We start from the raw sequence: 14753 nt of genomic DNA, 5'->3' as shown, positions 1-14753 counted from the left end.
AGGATAAATGGCAGGTTGGTTGTGGTGGAGGTGATGTGACAGTTTTGGTGGTTATGGAGCGCTTTTTTGCTTAAATTGTTGGGTAATTTTAAAGAAACTTAAAGATTTTGCTTAGTTTCAGAAAGTTTTGCTTTGTTTTGTGCAGATTTGATGAGTTTTGACTATGTTGACTAAGTTTTGGGTGTTTTTGCTCAAATTTGAATGTTTTTGGTTGAATCAGATGTTTTTGCGATAAAAATGAATGTTTTTGAACATTTTTTGGGCGTTTTTGCTCTGTTTAGGATGTTTTTGCTCAAATTTTGGATGTTTGTGCTCAGTTTTGAATGTATTTGATCAGTTTTGAATGTTTTTGATAAATTTTGAATGTTTTTGTTCATTTTGAATGTTTTAGTTCAATTTTGAATGTTTTTGTTCAGTTTTGAATGTTTTTGCTTAGATTTGAAAGCTTTTGATTCATTTATTGCACAATTTTCCCCTCTTTACGGCATTTTACTCAGTTTCAAAAGATTTATAGACAGTGAAAAGTCCAAACAATCTCCCTTACTTAGCATACTTTCAACATGAATCTCCAGTCTTAATGTTGTCCCGCCATTTAAAGTGCTTTCACCTTAAAAAACCAGAGATAAATAAATAAAAAAAAAGATAAAATCCAATTCCATGTAAAATATATCATTCTTAATAGCCCCCGACATTTCGCTCTAAATTGCAACTCACTTCCTTAAAACATTTCCGCTAAAAAATACTTTTCATTCATCCGCTTTTATTTTTCCTTCATTGTACCCTCCAATTCGATACAACCGTTGTTGGTTTTTGTAACATAATTTGTATTCGCATTACACAAAATAAGCCATGATATATGTGAAAAAGTTGTGTTAGCTTAAAGCTCTCACGAGCATAAATGTATTATGGATGTACAATTTTTTGTTTTAGTTGCTTTATGACTATAATAAATTCAGTATCTCCTTTATTATCTTTGATGGACAAGTTTATATGCATGGCAATATGATGATTCTAAGCCACGATATGATGGTGCTTATATATATAATAACTAAGACACATAGTTACAGTGCAAATAAGCTATAAACATGTGCAGAGAATTGGTGCATGCATGCATAGTGAGAGCTTGTGTAGTTGAGAACCAGAAGATAACTTTTCATGATGAGACTTTTGAAATTAAATTATTTCAAAATATATATATTTTTTTTTCTCCGTACCCTCAGCTGCTCGTGTCGAGTAATCGTTCCTCTTTTATAATATCATGAAAATAAATGGGATTTTTCTCGTGCCTTTTTAGAATGTGTGCTATTAGGGGTATTTTGGTCTCGAGAATTCTTGCAAGTTGGATTTAAAATGAGAACGAATAAATTGAAAATCAGGGTGAGTTGTGTAATTTTTTGGAAGGTATTGGATTGAAAGTTCACGACTAATGGGATTTAAGCTCTGTTCTTCAGCATGGGTGAGTTTGAATACTTGAGTGCCCTGTTACTCGCTTTGTCATGTAGTTGCACGGCATTAGCTACCATTTTTATGTTTACAAAGGTCTGTTCAAGTTAGGAACAATCCCAAAAAGGCAGACGTTGCCCAGGTGTTGCCCAAGGACAATGTAACTCTGACATGAGGCTGATTTCCCTGAATGCATTGAATCATCAGTCATACTGACCTGAAACCTGCTTAGAATGAAATTTCTGGTTATTGACCTTCTTAAGCACCTGTTCCTTCATCATTCTCCATAAAAGAGCACCTATGACTAGATTATTCTTCCTAAAAATGTCAACAACCTGCAATTCCCGCTCTTGTAACCCCAACAATCCACATGATATAATGTATGAGACAAACTTTTGATGTCTATATTATGCATACATACATACACTTTTTTGAAGTTATGCAAACTCTGTCAACCTGTCTGTTTTTGATAAAGATAACACACAGAAAATGAAAGATTGTACATTGATAAAAAGAGGAAAAAAAAATGTGTGCAATAAGGATGACACTAGTTTAAACTTTTCCATTGTTCTTTTCCATCACAAATGTTGTTTGGAATGTCACAAGATCTGATTGCTGATGCGCTGTGTAAGCATACAGAGAATGAGAAATTCTTGTTTCATAAATGAAGTTTCATCAAAAACATGACTTTTGTTAAATGCTGATTGTGTTCCTGGATAGAATGGTTGGATGTTTAAATTTAAGTGCTGGAAATTAAATTTATAATAGCTTTAAATTTAGCTACATCCGGGATTTAAACTTAGTTTATGGTCTAATTAAATTAAATGTTGTTAATTCTACTAGTTTTTGATATCGTTGAGATCAACCGTATGGACAATATTCAATATTGGATACATGGAAGTCGAGGCATAGGAAATTCCATTTTAAAATTGACAGTAGAGTCAAATTTCAGTTCCTTTTGATCTAATACTCAATTTTGAACCATATCAGATACAATGAACTTTACATGCTATTGAGGTTTCAAAGAATTTCTATAAATAAATTATATGCTGAAATACAAATATTGAAATGCTTTTAAAGGGGTTTCGTAAGTTAGGTCTGTTGGAAAATGCGAGTTTATGACTTTTTCTAGGATTGGTACGAAATTGTTGGCTTGCAGACTACGAGGCATGTCCGAAAACTGCAGGACTTGATATCTGAAATCGAAATACAGGCCTACGGATCTTGGAGCGTGTTTGCTAGAGCTAAGCTGGGGACCAGTACGTCGCCATATCAATGACCTTGATCGAAACTTGAAGGATGATTTTTAAGGCTTGAAATGCGATTCACTGCATTGTGCTGCTCAAGTTGACATCATTTATGACTGCTGCGCCACATACGATTTAAAATGAGAAAGTTTCACAAGAAATCTTCAATTTTCTCATACATAAATCAATAAGCAACTAAAACAAAATCAGCAAAAACTTGCTACTACATTTTATTGTTCCAAAATTAAAACTTGATGCTCCAGACAGAACTCAATTTTCTCAAAAATAATTTCACTGAGATTTATTCAGCACAAAGTCGAGTTCTTCAGTTTTAATCTCATAGTCACAATAATTAATAATTAATGGAATGTGTTAAGCCTCTCTCATTGTTCTTATAGTTTGTCAGACTGCTTGACACGACCTTCATCATCACACACTCAAAAATTTATTATTCTCTCAATATCCTGGTTCCATCACTCATAGAATTTTAATATATTCATGTTTTATAATCAGACATGAGCACACAAAGATTGCTTTACTCATTTATGTCTCATTTTTTATTCTAATTCTCCGCTAATCTTACATCGTTTGTATGGATCGGACATCTACATCAAAAATATCTACAGATTTTATATCCACAAAAGAAAGACAGTGATATCTATGAATGTCAAATAAGTATGTCCATGGATTTATTTCGGACTAATTCAAGCATATTAATCTTCTTTCATTTTTTTTTGCAGGCACTGTTCCACCCGTTGGCTATTCTGTGATGCTTACTGTTGTCGGTATGTATAGTAGTAAATTATTTAAATTTTATTTCCTTTTATGTTATTCCTTTTTTTATGTGTACTGCTGTAGGGAATATTCATACTTTTTTTTATTCTACTTCAAAGCAAGGATTTTTTAAGAGATTTGTGGATTTATGGCAATTTGTCACATTTGCGATTGAGAGTATTTAGAATATCTAAATTGTACAACAGGGTCGCATTCAATGAGGGATTTTGAGGGTCAATCCAAATGAAAATTCTCAAAATCCCCTTACCCCCATCTTGGGGGCTACGCCTTGGTAAGACAAGTTGATTAATCGAATACGAATCCAACAAGTCAGAGCCTCAGAACTATTAGGTGGATTTTTCGATTGAGACACTTTGAGTAAAGGCATTTTCAAGTGAGTACAGGGCGTGGAGAGTGGAGGTTTCTGGTCAAATCCCTTTCTCTTCCTGCCTGTTTTGGACCAAATTCTTCAATTTTCTAGTTTTTTCTGAGACAAAAATCCGAAACAACCGCTAAATATTTGCATATTATACCCCATTCTGGATTCACTCCTGATACATGAAGAGAGAAGTGAAGGATTTACTCCAAACCTTCCTGGCTACGCTTTTGATATGGACTATAGCTTCACACACTAAACAGTACAATAAACAATCGTGCTAGTTACATTTTTTGATTGATTATTTACTTTGCTGGATAAACAGGTCAATTGTGATCCGTGGTCTGACTCATGTCGTCGCCTGAAGCTGGTCCAATCACCAGCTATCTCTTACCTATTTCCAACAGCCATGAATCACATCACAGAAATCAAAATGTCCCCCACATTGTCTGCATAATAAAATTAATATTTTTATGACCCATCGAAAAAATAAGTCACCCATAAAAAAGCAGCATAAATGCTTTGAGAAAACGACAACGATGCAATTTCTACACTCACTTCTAAGTATAGAAGATTATTGAATGTTAGAATGAAGAAATGTCGTAAAGACTTGTAATCCCATAATCCCCTCTCAGTTCAAATTTATTTGCTTTAAGCCTTTTTGCCAATTCTCTTTTATTTTTTTTGTGTACCTTTCCATGCCCATAATTTCTGTTTTTTTGTGAATTGGAACTGCTGCACGTAAAAAAATTAACACACCGTTAAAGAGCTTTTTTGAGAAATTATTTATCATTCAATCCACCATTCCGTAACAAAACATGTTCCGTTCATATGAGATACACATTTCCAATGAATATTGAGCAGCAGGAAAGAAAAAAGGAAACAGCAACTTTTTTTCTGGGGCAAACATTGTAATTTCATAAATAGTTTTTTATCGCTTTATCGATAACGTGATAATAATAATAAAAAAGAACTTTCCTCTCAAAATGTTAAGGCTCTTTGCTGTTTCTTGCTATGCTTTACACTTTTTTTTGCGACTACTTTTATATTCAATTCAGATCAAGGGTTGGAAAGCCTTCGCTAAGACATACATGCACAAATATTGTTCGGAAATTAAGGAGGAAATATAATTTTAGTTGTTTTACTTTGTGTTCCTGCTTGTGCTTGTTTGGTGCTTTAGCAAACTTTGAAAATACGTGGCGTGGCATACTTTTCGAGTTTTATTCTTGGAAAAAATATGATATGAGATTATCTTGATACAGTTTGATGAAAGTTTTTGTTATCTTAATGAAATCTAGTTGGTGGTTATTTTGGAGTTTATGAAATATATAATCAGGTGTTGTCAGGGAGTGGGAATAAGGTTGGTTTCGCTGACAAACTTAGCTAACAAATTTAGCCTTGGATTTTGAGCAAGTATCTTTCTAAGATTTAGACAAAGTTCGAAGTTGGTTAAGATTTTGTATGAAAAAGTCGACTCGACTCAATACAAAACTCAGCTCAACATTGAGCACTGGATCTAGATAAGGGATTGGTTAAAATTTGAAAATTGATTCAAAATCCATTAGGATTTCCTGATTAGCACTTGAATCTTGATCGAAAATTTGACAACCGACAGGTGTGTCTCTGGTATGGCTCAGGAATTAATCCAAATCTAGCACGTGGTCAGAGCCACGTCGTCTTAGGCTTAGATTTTTGATCGATTTACCGATTTATGCTTCGGGGTATGTCGGTATTATGTCGTTATGACGAGCTATGTCATTCAGTCCATTTGGATTAGCCGTAGGGTTGGCCAATTGTCATTTGCCGACATATTACTGATGTCCAACAAAGCAACAACTTTTAACAACTGCAATTCTAAATTTAAACCTTTGTTAGATAGATTTACATAGACTATACTTTTACAATTTCATGTTAATTTGCAACTAGAGCTTAATATGACAATGTGAACATGTCTGGAAAGTTTCAGAACAAACGAACATTTCATGCTTGTGGACTTCAGTCACACAATTCGATATAAGCTCGAATTTTGTTTGAAAAAGTCCAATTTAGTCTAGTCAATTCCATATAAAGCTCAAGTTGACTTCAAACGCTGATTACTGTTTCCATAAACTTCAAATTCAATCCCCAAAACGATAATTAACATATTCCCAAAAAACTCAACCAGATAAACTTTATTCAGTCAAACAAGATGTAAAAATTGTATGATCACGCTGACAAAGCATGCCCATAATCATAATCATGACTTTATGAGACTTTAAATGTAAATTTTCCTATAACATTAACACAATTATGTCTGAATATCTCTTTTTATGCACAAGACCATTAATATTTTATTAAATGATTTCGAATAGTTATCAAGCTCGATTAGTAATATGATAACTAAATCCAATAAATTTTCATATCATATCTTTCCAATCGATTAATTTAATGATCCTCCCCATATTAATCTAATCATTCAATTAAATTTCAATTAAATTGACAATGAATTTATTAATGAAATTTTGTGTAAAATTACTAGCATGTGATAAACTTAATGTCTTATCCCTTGCGGTATGGTTTAATAATTCTTTATTCAAAAGGTTAGCGATACTTACCGAGAAATGAGGGTTAAAGTGGTATTAGCGTGATGAGCTGTTTCTTACTCGATGCTGATGGATAAAATTGGCATAAACTTTATAACTTATTGCTTTTGAATTGATTATCCAGTTAAAGCTTTTGTGGGATTTTCACTTATTTGTTCTATTTATTTTGATTTTTTCTCAATTCAGATCCATTATTGACTCCAGCTACATTGTGATGAATCGCTGCAAATATTTCACATTGATAAATCTTAATATTTCAACAGAAAAGATTTGTTGTTTCTTATGGCACAGTTTCCATGACATATAAATTTTCCAATCCTTGGTTTGTTTAATGTGCCGCTTTTCGTCGAATTCGCACTCAATTTTGTGAATGGAGTGGAAAGACTCAAATCAAATCTTGAGATTAGGTTTATTTGATGATTTTGCCTATTTTCTATTCATTTAATTGTTTGATGTGATGACATCCAGAAGTGATTTTTGTTTTTATCCAATTCTGCAGTTACATGGCCCAGTGTATGTATTGGGTATACCAGTGCAATGTCTGGAACTAGACACAATTTGTGTTTCGCGAATATACAAACCGAGTTGATGTGAGTAGAAACAACGGAAAAGCTCCCAAATCCGACTATACTTTCTCTGGGATCGAACCCAGGCCGTTAGGGTCAGGAGGCCGACGCACTAGCCACTACGTCACTGCAGCTTTTTTCCTACCTCTTTAGCAAAGACAAATTTGGACTAACTTTCTAAATTATAAGTTTGACCCTAAATCATATGAATCACAATCACATGATTCGATTGCTCATTTTCCTAACACTTCCCATATTGACATTTATTAATCATGTCTCCTTTCAATTTTTGCTTTGCTGTTTACTTTCTCGTCCTCATCTCATGCTGAATTTGTTTTATTCTCTTTCATTCCATTGATTTGCGAATTATTGCATTTGCTATTTTATTTTTTTATAGCACATTTCCTCCCCATATTCTCAATCTTTCCATCTATTTACTAATCCATTTCCAACACTCGGTCATTTCGATATGTTTGTTTCTGCTGAGAATGATGATGATCATTGTAATGGAGAATAAAAACTAATTTTTTTTATATATATTTGCATTCTTTACAGAACCGACGACATTGATCCTAGGTCAACCGGAGATGTATATTGATACGACATCAACAATAAACCTCACGTGTATAGTGCAGGGATTAAATGAGCCGCCCTCGTATATACAATGGACACATAATGGATATGAAATAAATTACGATAGGTAAGAGTCAAGATGAAAAATAAATTTTATTTCATTTTGCTCTGTTGATGATGACTATTTTTTTTTTTGGACTTAATTAATTATTTTCTCACATCTTCCTTTACATGCTGTTCATCATTTAACACAAAAAAATCACCCAACACATATTAATGATACAGTCCACGTGGTGGTGTTAGTGTTATAACTGAAAAGAGTGAGATAACAACTTCATATTTACTTATTCAGCATGCGAAGCCCAGTGATTCTGGGAAGTACATGTGCAGGTAAGGGATTTTATGGTCAAAATTATATAAATGATGAATTATATCTTTTTTAAGCGTAATTTATTTAATGAGAAAAGAGTTTTTTGGGGGTTTAGTTGTCGGGCTGTTTGCTTGCAGTATCTATAGCTGTCTAAGCTGTCCGTTATATCCATTTTTAGGCTGTTGATAGTTTAACGAGTCGGGGAATCGCCAGATCACCTGTTAAATCCTAAAGTTACAATCAGAGCTAGAAGTCGACTCAGATTTCTTATGGAAAAGTGGTCTTGACTCGACTAGACTTCATATAAGATTTGAGTCGACATCGAGTTCTGCATACAGCTTATAGCGGGATCAAACCCACTTTTTTGACAACATTACTGCCTGTAACCCTCTGTAAGACGCATTTCTACTTCAGACGATCCGAAAAAGGACAAGAAATTTCTCCAACTGAGTCTCGAACTCATGATTGTTGGTCGGTTTTGCAATAATTAGGTACCGAAGTACTTAACCATTCCGCCACTGAGCCATTTCAATCTACTTGCTCTAACTGGCAAGAGGCCGCTTTTAGGTGACGTAATAGTCTCTTTGTATCATAAAAGCATGCTCTCTGCCAGATAGGATTGCTATTAACAGCAATTTCCTCCATGATTCCCACTAAATTTGAGAAATTTAAGAAAACCCCCTAATTCAACCTCAAAAACTCCTATGGCAGTACCCTTGAACAACATTATTTGAAAAGAATTTGAAAAGAATCAAAACTTACTCTTTTGTCATTGATATAAAATGCGCATTAACTGACCAAGCATCACTAACTCACCAATTTCATCGTTTTTTTTTGTTGTCTGTAATGAAAATATTTGTGTTGTGTACCACCACCCACACACACATGCCTAAATAAATTCTCTCATAAATTTAATTTTAACCCTTTTCAAATATTTTTTATTCACTTCCTTTTTTTTTGCTCTCTCTCTCGTCGACAGTCCTTCACACGCAAACTCTGCTGGCATTTTGGTTCATGTTTTACACTGTAAGTATTATTAGTCCTTATGTATATTTTTTATATCATAAATATTCATAGACTCGACTTGAACTTCAGACTAAAAGCTCCTTTGATGTACAACACTAAAAGGAAAAGTTTTTTTCCCTCGCTTTGAGTGGATGCTTTACTACTTTTTAAAGTTCCTCTAACATTATGTTTAATGTTTCGCTTTTTCAATAAGTACATCAACATCCATTTGACTGTGCTGTTGAAAAAGTTCATTTATTTATTAAAAAAAATTGTTTTCTTTCCTTCGAGGAACTCGTTCCTTTATGCATATTTTGCTTTTTATTCCTTTTATGAATAAAAATTTGTTTTGAGACGCCAAAAGTTTTCAAACAACAAAGGAAATTTTTAGGTTTTTTTTATTAGTTTTTATAGTTCGAATATTTTTGCTGCTGCCAAGAAAATTGCTGAACAACTTCATCGTTTTTATATCAAAGAAAAGTGCTTTTTACTGTTATCCTTTTTGAAGGGCGAAAAAGTGGGTTGTTAAATAAATTGGAAATTGTTTTTGGATGGGTTAGAGAGCGCATTTTGAAAGTTGTTTACAATGTTTAGCTATTGGTAATAATGGTGCAATGGCTCAATGGTGCAGACAATAAAACCATAGATACATGGCAAGTTGTCAATTTTATGGAACAATCTAACAGGTTCGAATCTTGGCAAGACTACTTGTACAGAATATTAAAGTTTTAGGCAATTCTAGCAGTTACTAAAGGCAATAGTACGGACTAGTGACGCAGCATGGCTTCTAAGTGACCAAGTATACTTAAACTATCTTTGCTATCATTTGGTAACTGATCAGAGTTAAGGTAGAGAAACATCAGATCTAAAAAATCAACAGCTGTTAGAATTAGAGCAAATATTCCAAATAGTATAATCCACCCAAGCGACACAATCCGACGAACCGCATTTTCCGCCGTACAAATGAGTCGAAATCATCAGTCGTGATGTAGTTATGACAACTTTGCACCTTAGTGGTAATATAAAAAACACATTGCACTGTTCGAATTTGCATGGTCGTCAGGATATTGCTATATCACCATATTAGTAGCAGATAGACTTACAGTCCCCAAAATCGGCTGATCCCATCTCATTTGGTGACAAAAAATGAAATTTGACCATTCAAGTGTAAATATAGTTAGTCCAAAAATTCCACTATATCTATTCAAACTTGATTCAAACCAAATCTACGTCAATCAGCCCAAATTAAACTTACAAATTCATTTCATTTCCCAAAATCATCCATTGACAATCAATTCACAATTTGATGCACAGCGACAACGCTCTGTAAAGCTCATTATAGACAATATCTATCAGAAACTAGAGACAAATTTCATGTTAGGCATCACACACTCCTCTAATATTCCTACCCACAATCATAAATCTCTACTAAAATCGCATCAATTTCTTTTCCTTTTTATAAATGTCTGGCAATAAATTTGTCGCAGTTAAGAAGAAGAAATGAATGAAAAAAAGAAAGAAAATTCTCTTTTCCTTTCGCCACTTATTCAAGCTCTCGTGACTCCACGATTGTCTAATTTCTCTTCATGTTAGTGCGTTATATGAAAAAAACTTTATAAGTAAACACATTTAAAGGAGTGGAGAGAAGAATGGATAAAGAATAGATGTGTTAAGGAACGATATAGATGAAAGTGCTTTTGATAAAATCACCCATAACTTAAGTCTGAGTGAATGAGGAAGAAAGAAATAAGCTTTGAAGAATTGAAGATACGTGAAAGGTTTATTTAAGCACAAGAAGAAGCTATTTTTATACACATAAATATATTCTTGAATAAATATTAGTTAAAAGCACTTGAAAAGGTGAGAAAATGGTGAATAAATTTATGGAATATGTTAAGGTGTTTATATAGAGTACTTTGTGGTTTAGGGTTGAGAGAATTTTAATTAAGGAGTTATGTAGTGTTTACATAGAAATATAGCTTTCTTTATTTTTGAGTGTTTGTGTCTCATTTGTCACAGAGTTTCAGATTTTCATAGTCTTTAAGCCTATACAAATAAGTTTCTATGTTAAAGAGAAATATTAAAGATTTCTAAATAAAGCCACATCAACGATAATAGCATAGATACTCTTGTAATCATTAGGGGTTCTTGAAGTATTTGTTCGACGAGGTTCTGTGACTGAGACTAGGAAGGGAGCCGATACCGAGAATCCAAGTTAATTCTTCGAAGAATCAGTCTTGAGAATCCTAATTAACAGACGGTTAAGAAACAAGCTTAAATCTTAGTTGAATTTAGCTTAAAGCTTGCATAAAACTTGTTCTTATATTGGTTTAGTAATTAAGCATACTGTTGGGAATAGTTGAGAGCAAGTTAATAGTTTAAGATTACATTCTGTCATGATTTCAAGAAACAGAAACCCGAATAGTTCAGTAAATAGAGCGTGCAACTAGAACTTGTAAAGTACTGAGCGATACTTACCCTTTGTAATCCCACATGTTCGATTCCTACTCGGGACAAATTTTTGAGAATTTTAAAATTAGCTTCTAAGTTTCAGTTCCCTAATAGGCAAGGAGACCATTTTAAGCTACCATAGTGATCTTTTTGTACCTTGAAATGATGATCTTTGCCTGTTAGAATTCTAAGATATATTTCTACAAATCTCGGTCAATTTCTAACAAAGACCAGACCTTAATCTTTGATAAATTTCCTTTCTACATGTCTAAAGATAACTGTATCTAGTAACCACTAGCTACCTGCTTCATGTATATAAAAATCATATCAGTCTACATTTTCCAAGCTCCATATTTCTTCATTCACTCAATACAATTAAGATAAGAAATATTTCCAAGACACATGCTATGTTGAAAATGTCGAAATAGTTCATGCATTGATACCATATGTATGAAGTCAAGACTTGTGGAGTGAATATAGTAGGATCAAAAGGTATTTGTAGAGGATAAAAACTTTAAAATCCTTAAATTTCCTCAGAAGTAGTAACTAAGTGCAAAAGAAGTGGGGTAATTCATGTATCGTTGCTTATCTATGTAAATTGGATCATAACTTACATTATATGATAGTGGATATGCCGTATAAAATAGAAAATATAAATTTTATCAGAAATTATTTCCTTACCTACATTTTATGACTTATGAAATAGAGATATGAAAATCATAAATTACAAAAAATTTCCACAAAAGCTTTTTTTCTTCTTCTCATTTTTCCAGCTTAGATCTTAACGTTACAAGCTAGGAATTTCTCCTTCCAATTTGCCTCATTTTCTTCTATCCCATTTTTTGTACATATTGCTCCTTGTTATTATTATGCTGTGCTTTTGTTAGCGTGGTAAAAGGAATGAGTTAAACAATTTCGCGCATAAAACAGAAGTAGAAGCAATAAGATAGATGATATACAAAGGAACGCAGCAACATCTTGTAAAATTTATAGGAACTATAAATAGTATATTGAATGAAATATGGAGTGGCATAAATTTTTTGTACTACATTTTACTGCTTTAGCGTGAATTTATGGAATTCTTAGAAATTCTATTAAGGAAGAGGCTTTTTGGCAGCTCTTTTTTTGGCGAGGTCATGTCTTTTGTACATTTATAGAGAAATAAGATTAAAGAACTAAAGTTTGGTTATTTATTTAATTTGCTGGATAAAAAGATCAATTGTTACCCAAGGCCTTACTCAGATATTGCATGAAACTGGCCCGATAGCTCACTAATGCTTGTTAAATACCTGCTTAGCAATGTAAAAACCGAAATTGACATGACATTTTCACGTCTGTAATTAATTCTGATGGCTTAACTTGTAAATGAGAGCATTTAATCATGCTTTATGGAACGAGGGCATCTTATACTAATGATGTCCCTTAATGATCGTAGATGATCGAATAATTGTCATTAGGACATGTTTCTGACCTAGATCATCAAGAACTTCTTACTCTTATTAGCATCACACTATTACTTTCTCAATTCGCTTGCTGAACAGATCAATTGTGGTCTGTGACCTCCTCTGGATGTCAACTGAAGCTAACTCTTTTACTGGTTATTGTATTCTAATTTATCTAATGGAATACTGCCTCTTGTGACAGCTGCCATTAATTAATTGATGATATTTCGTCCAATAGTTAATCATTTGAATCAAACCAGGTTATTTAGTGATTAGCCCAGTTCATTTTCCAAGCTGCCTAATAATTTACATCAAGGCAAAGTGCTTGACTAGAGCCATACCAAGCTATAGTTTCACATCCACATTCTATTAACGACTTGGTTGCTTCTTTTCTCCTTTTTTTACATGCGCTAGAACACAATTCCATTAAATACTTTCCAAACTTCAAATCCTCTTCCTTTGTTACTCCGCTAACAACTTTTCTTCTTTTGTGCTAATAAAAGGAAGAAAAAAAAGGCAAAGAGTATGAAAAAAAAAGACGAGAGCAAAACACACAGTCTTGAGTAGAGAAAGTATTGAATAACCACAGAGAATGAAAAAAAAGAAGCACAAAGTCTCATATGGTGCGTGTGAGTTCTTCGTGTCTTTCTTCTCTATATTCATAATGGCACTTGCCGTACGTTTTTATGGCATCTAACATTGATAAAGAAGAACAAGAAGCACAAAAATTGTGTATAACAAAATGAAATGGATAGAACTTGAAATCCTTTATATATATTTTTTGTTGTTGTTGTTGCTTTGGTCGTAGAAAGGGTAAAGCATCATTTTGCTTTTGACTCTTGTGGCACACAAACAAACAATAATAATGACAACAAGCACTCAAAAAGAAGCTCATACGAAAACAACGAATGTTCGAAAGCCTGAAAAAAATATTCTCTGAAGGGTAAAATGTCATTTACATTATTGAATAAAGCTTGTCTTCATTATGTTACTAACTTCTTCTTTCCCACCGCCACCATTCTTCTTCCATTTATTCAATTTTTATTTATATTTTTTGTGTACATTATGTATATGAATGCAACATTCCTGTTGCGAACGTGAATTCAAAAGAAAAGATGAACTGAAGCAAAAAAAGAGCGCGAATGTGAGGAATAAAGCATACACGTATGCTACATAAATATTATGATGACGTTGAGCTTCTTCTTCCTTATTTGTTATTTCTTCTTGTGCTATTCTAAATTTTTTGATGCCCAGTGGGGGAAAGTTCGGGTTGTTGTCTTAGGGATTGTTATGAATTTTGAGGTTATGTTTTAAAATTGTGGTGTTAAATTCAGACTGAAATGCAGAGTTGGCATGACTCCTTTTTGCGTTCAGAATTTGGAGTCCAATTTGAGTACAGCTGAGATCGACATTCGGAATCCTGTCAACTATGAGCCAATTCAGATAGCCGAATGATACAGACATATACGTAGCTTCAATTCCTAAATACGCTTCTGGACTCAGTAACGAGTGTCTATGAATAGCTTCAGTAACACATGTTTAAGAATTTGTGGGAAGAACAGCTCAGAATTGCCCTTAATTGCACAACATTGCCAGGAATTTTGAGGAGATTGCTGGAATTTTCCATAGGTAAAATTCAGAAAAATCGTCAAAATTCCTGCAAGCTGCGAGAGTGTAGAATCATCCATTGAGATTTTTGAACAATTGGAATAGTCAAGATCATATACAACAATACTTTAGTACATGGTCAGCAGATACATGAAATATTATGCATTCCATAACTTGTACTTTCACATAAATTAAAGTTCAAAAGCTTCAAAAAATTGACAAGCGTTGCATGTTTCCTCTCTCACTCTCAGCAGATGAGTGTCTAAAATTTACAACAATTTTTTTTTATTTTCTCTATGTCAATGTCTGCTTCATC

At 33.3% G+C, this 14753-nt stretch overlaps 1 protein-coding gene across 1 annotated transcript in view; it reads left to right on the top strand.

Moving 5' to 3' along the window:
* LOC139098209 (zwei Ig domain protein zig-8-like) overlaps nucleotides 1–14753 on the top strand; it is an 80689-nt gene that overhangs the window by 47618 nt on the left and 18318 nt on the right. The window contains exons 5-9 of the mRNA XM_070650339.1: nucleotides 3317–3365; nucleotides 3431–3475; nucleotides 7544–7688; nucleotides 7847–7951; nucleotides 8911–8957. Coding sequence (XP_070506440.1) covers nucleotides 3317–3365; nucleotides 3431–3475; nucleotides 7544–7688; nucleotides 7847–7951; nucleotides 8911–8957 — 391 coding nt within the window. The remainder of the gene's footprint in view (nucleotides 1–3316; nucleotides 3366–3430; nucleotides 3476–7543; nucleotides 7689–7846; nucleotides 7952–8910; nucleotides 8958–14753) is intronic.

The sequence above is a fragment of the Chironomus tepperi genome, unplaced genomic scaffold (genome assembly GCF_022539635.2).
Source record: "Chironomus tepperi strain 1889 unplaced genomic scaffold, CSIRO-AGI_Ctep_v1 contig_445, whole genome shotgun sequence".
Taxonomy (NCBI): domain Eukaryota; kingdom Metazoa; phylum Arthropoda; class Insecta; order Diptera; family Chironomidae; genus Chironomus; species Chironomus tepperi.
The sequence above is the reverse complement of the archived record's forward strand: the minus strand, read 5'-3'. Positions and strand labels throughout refer to the sequence as shown.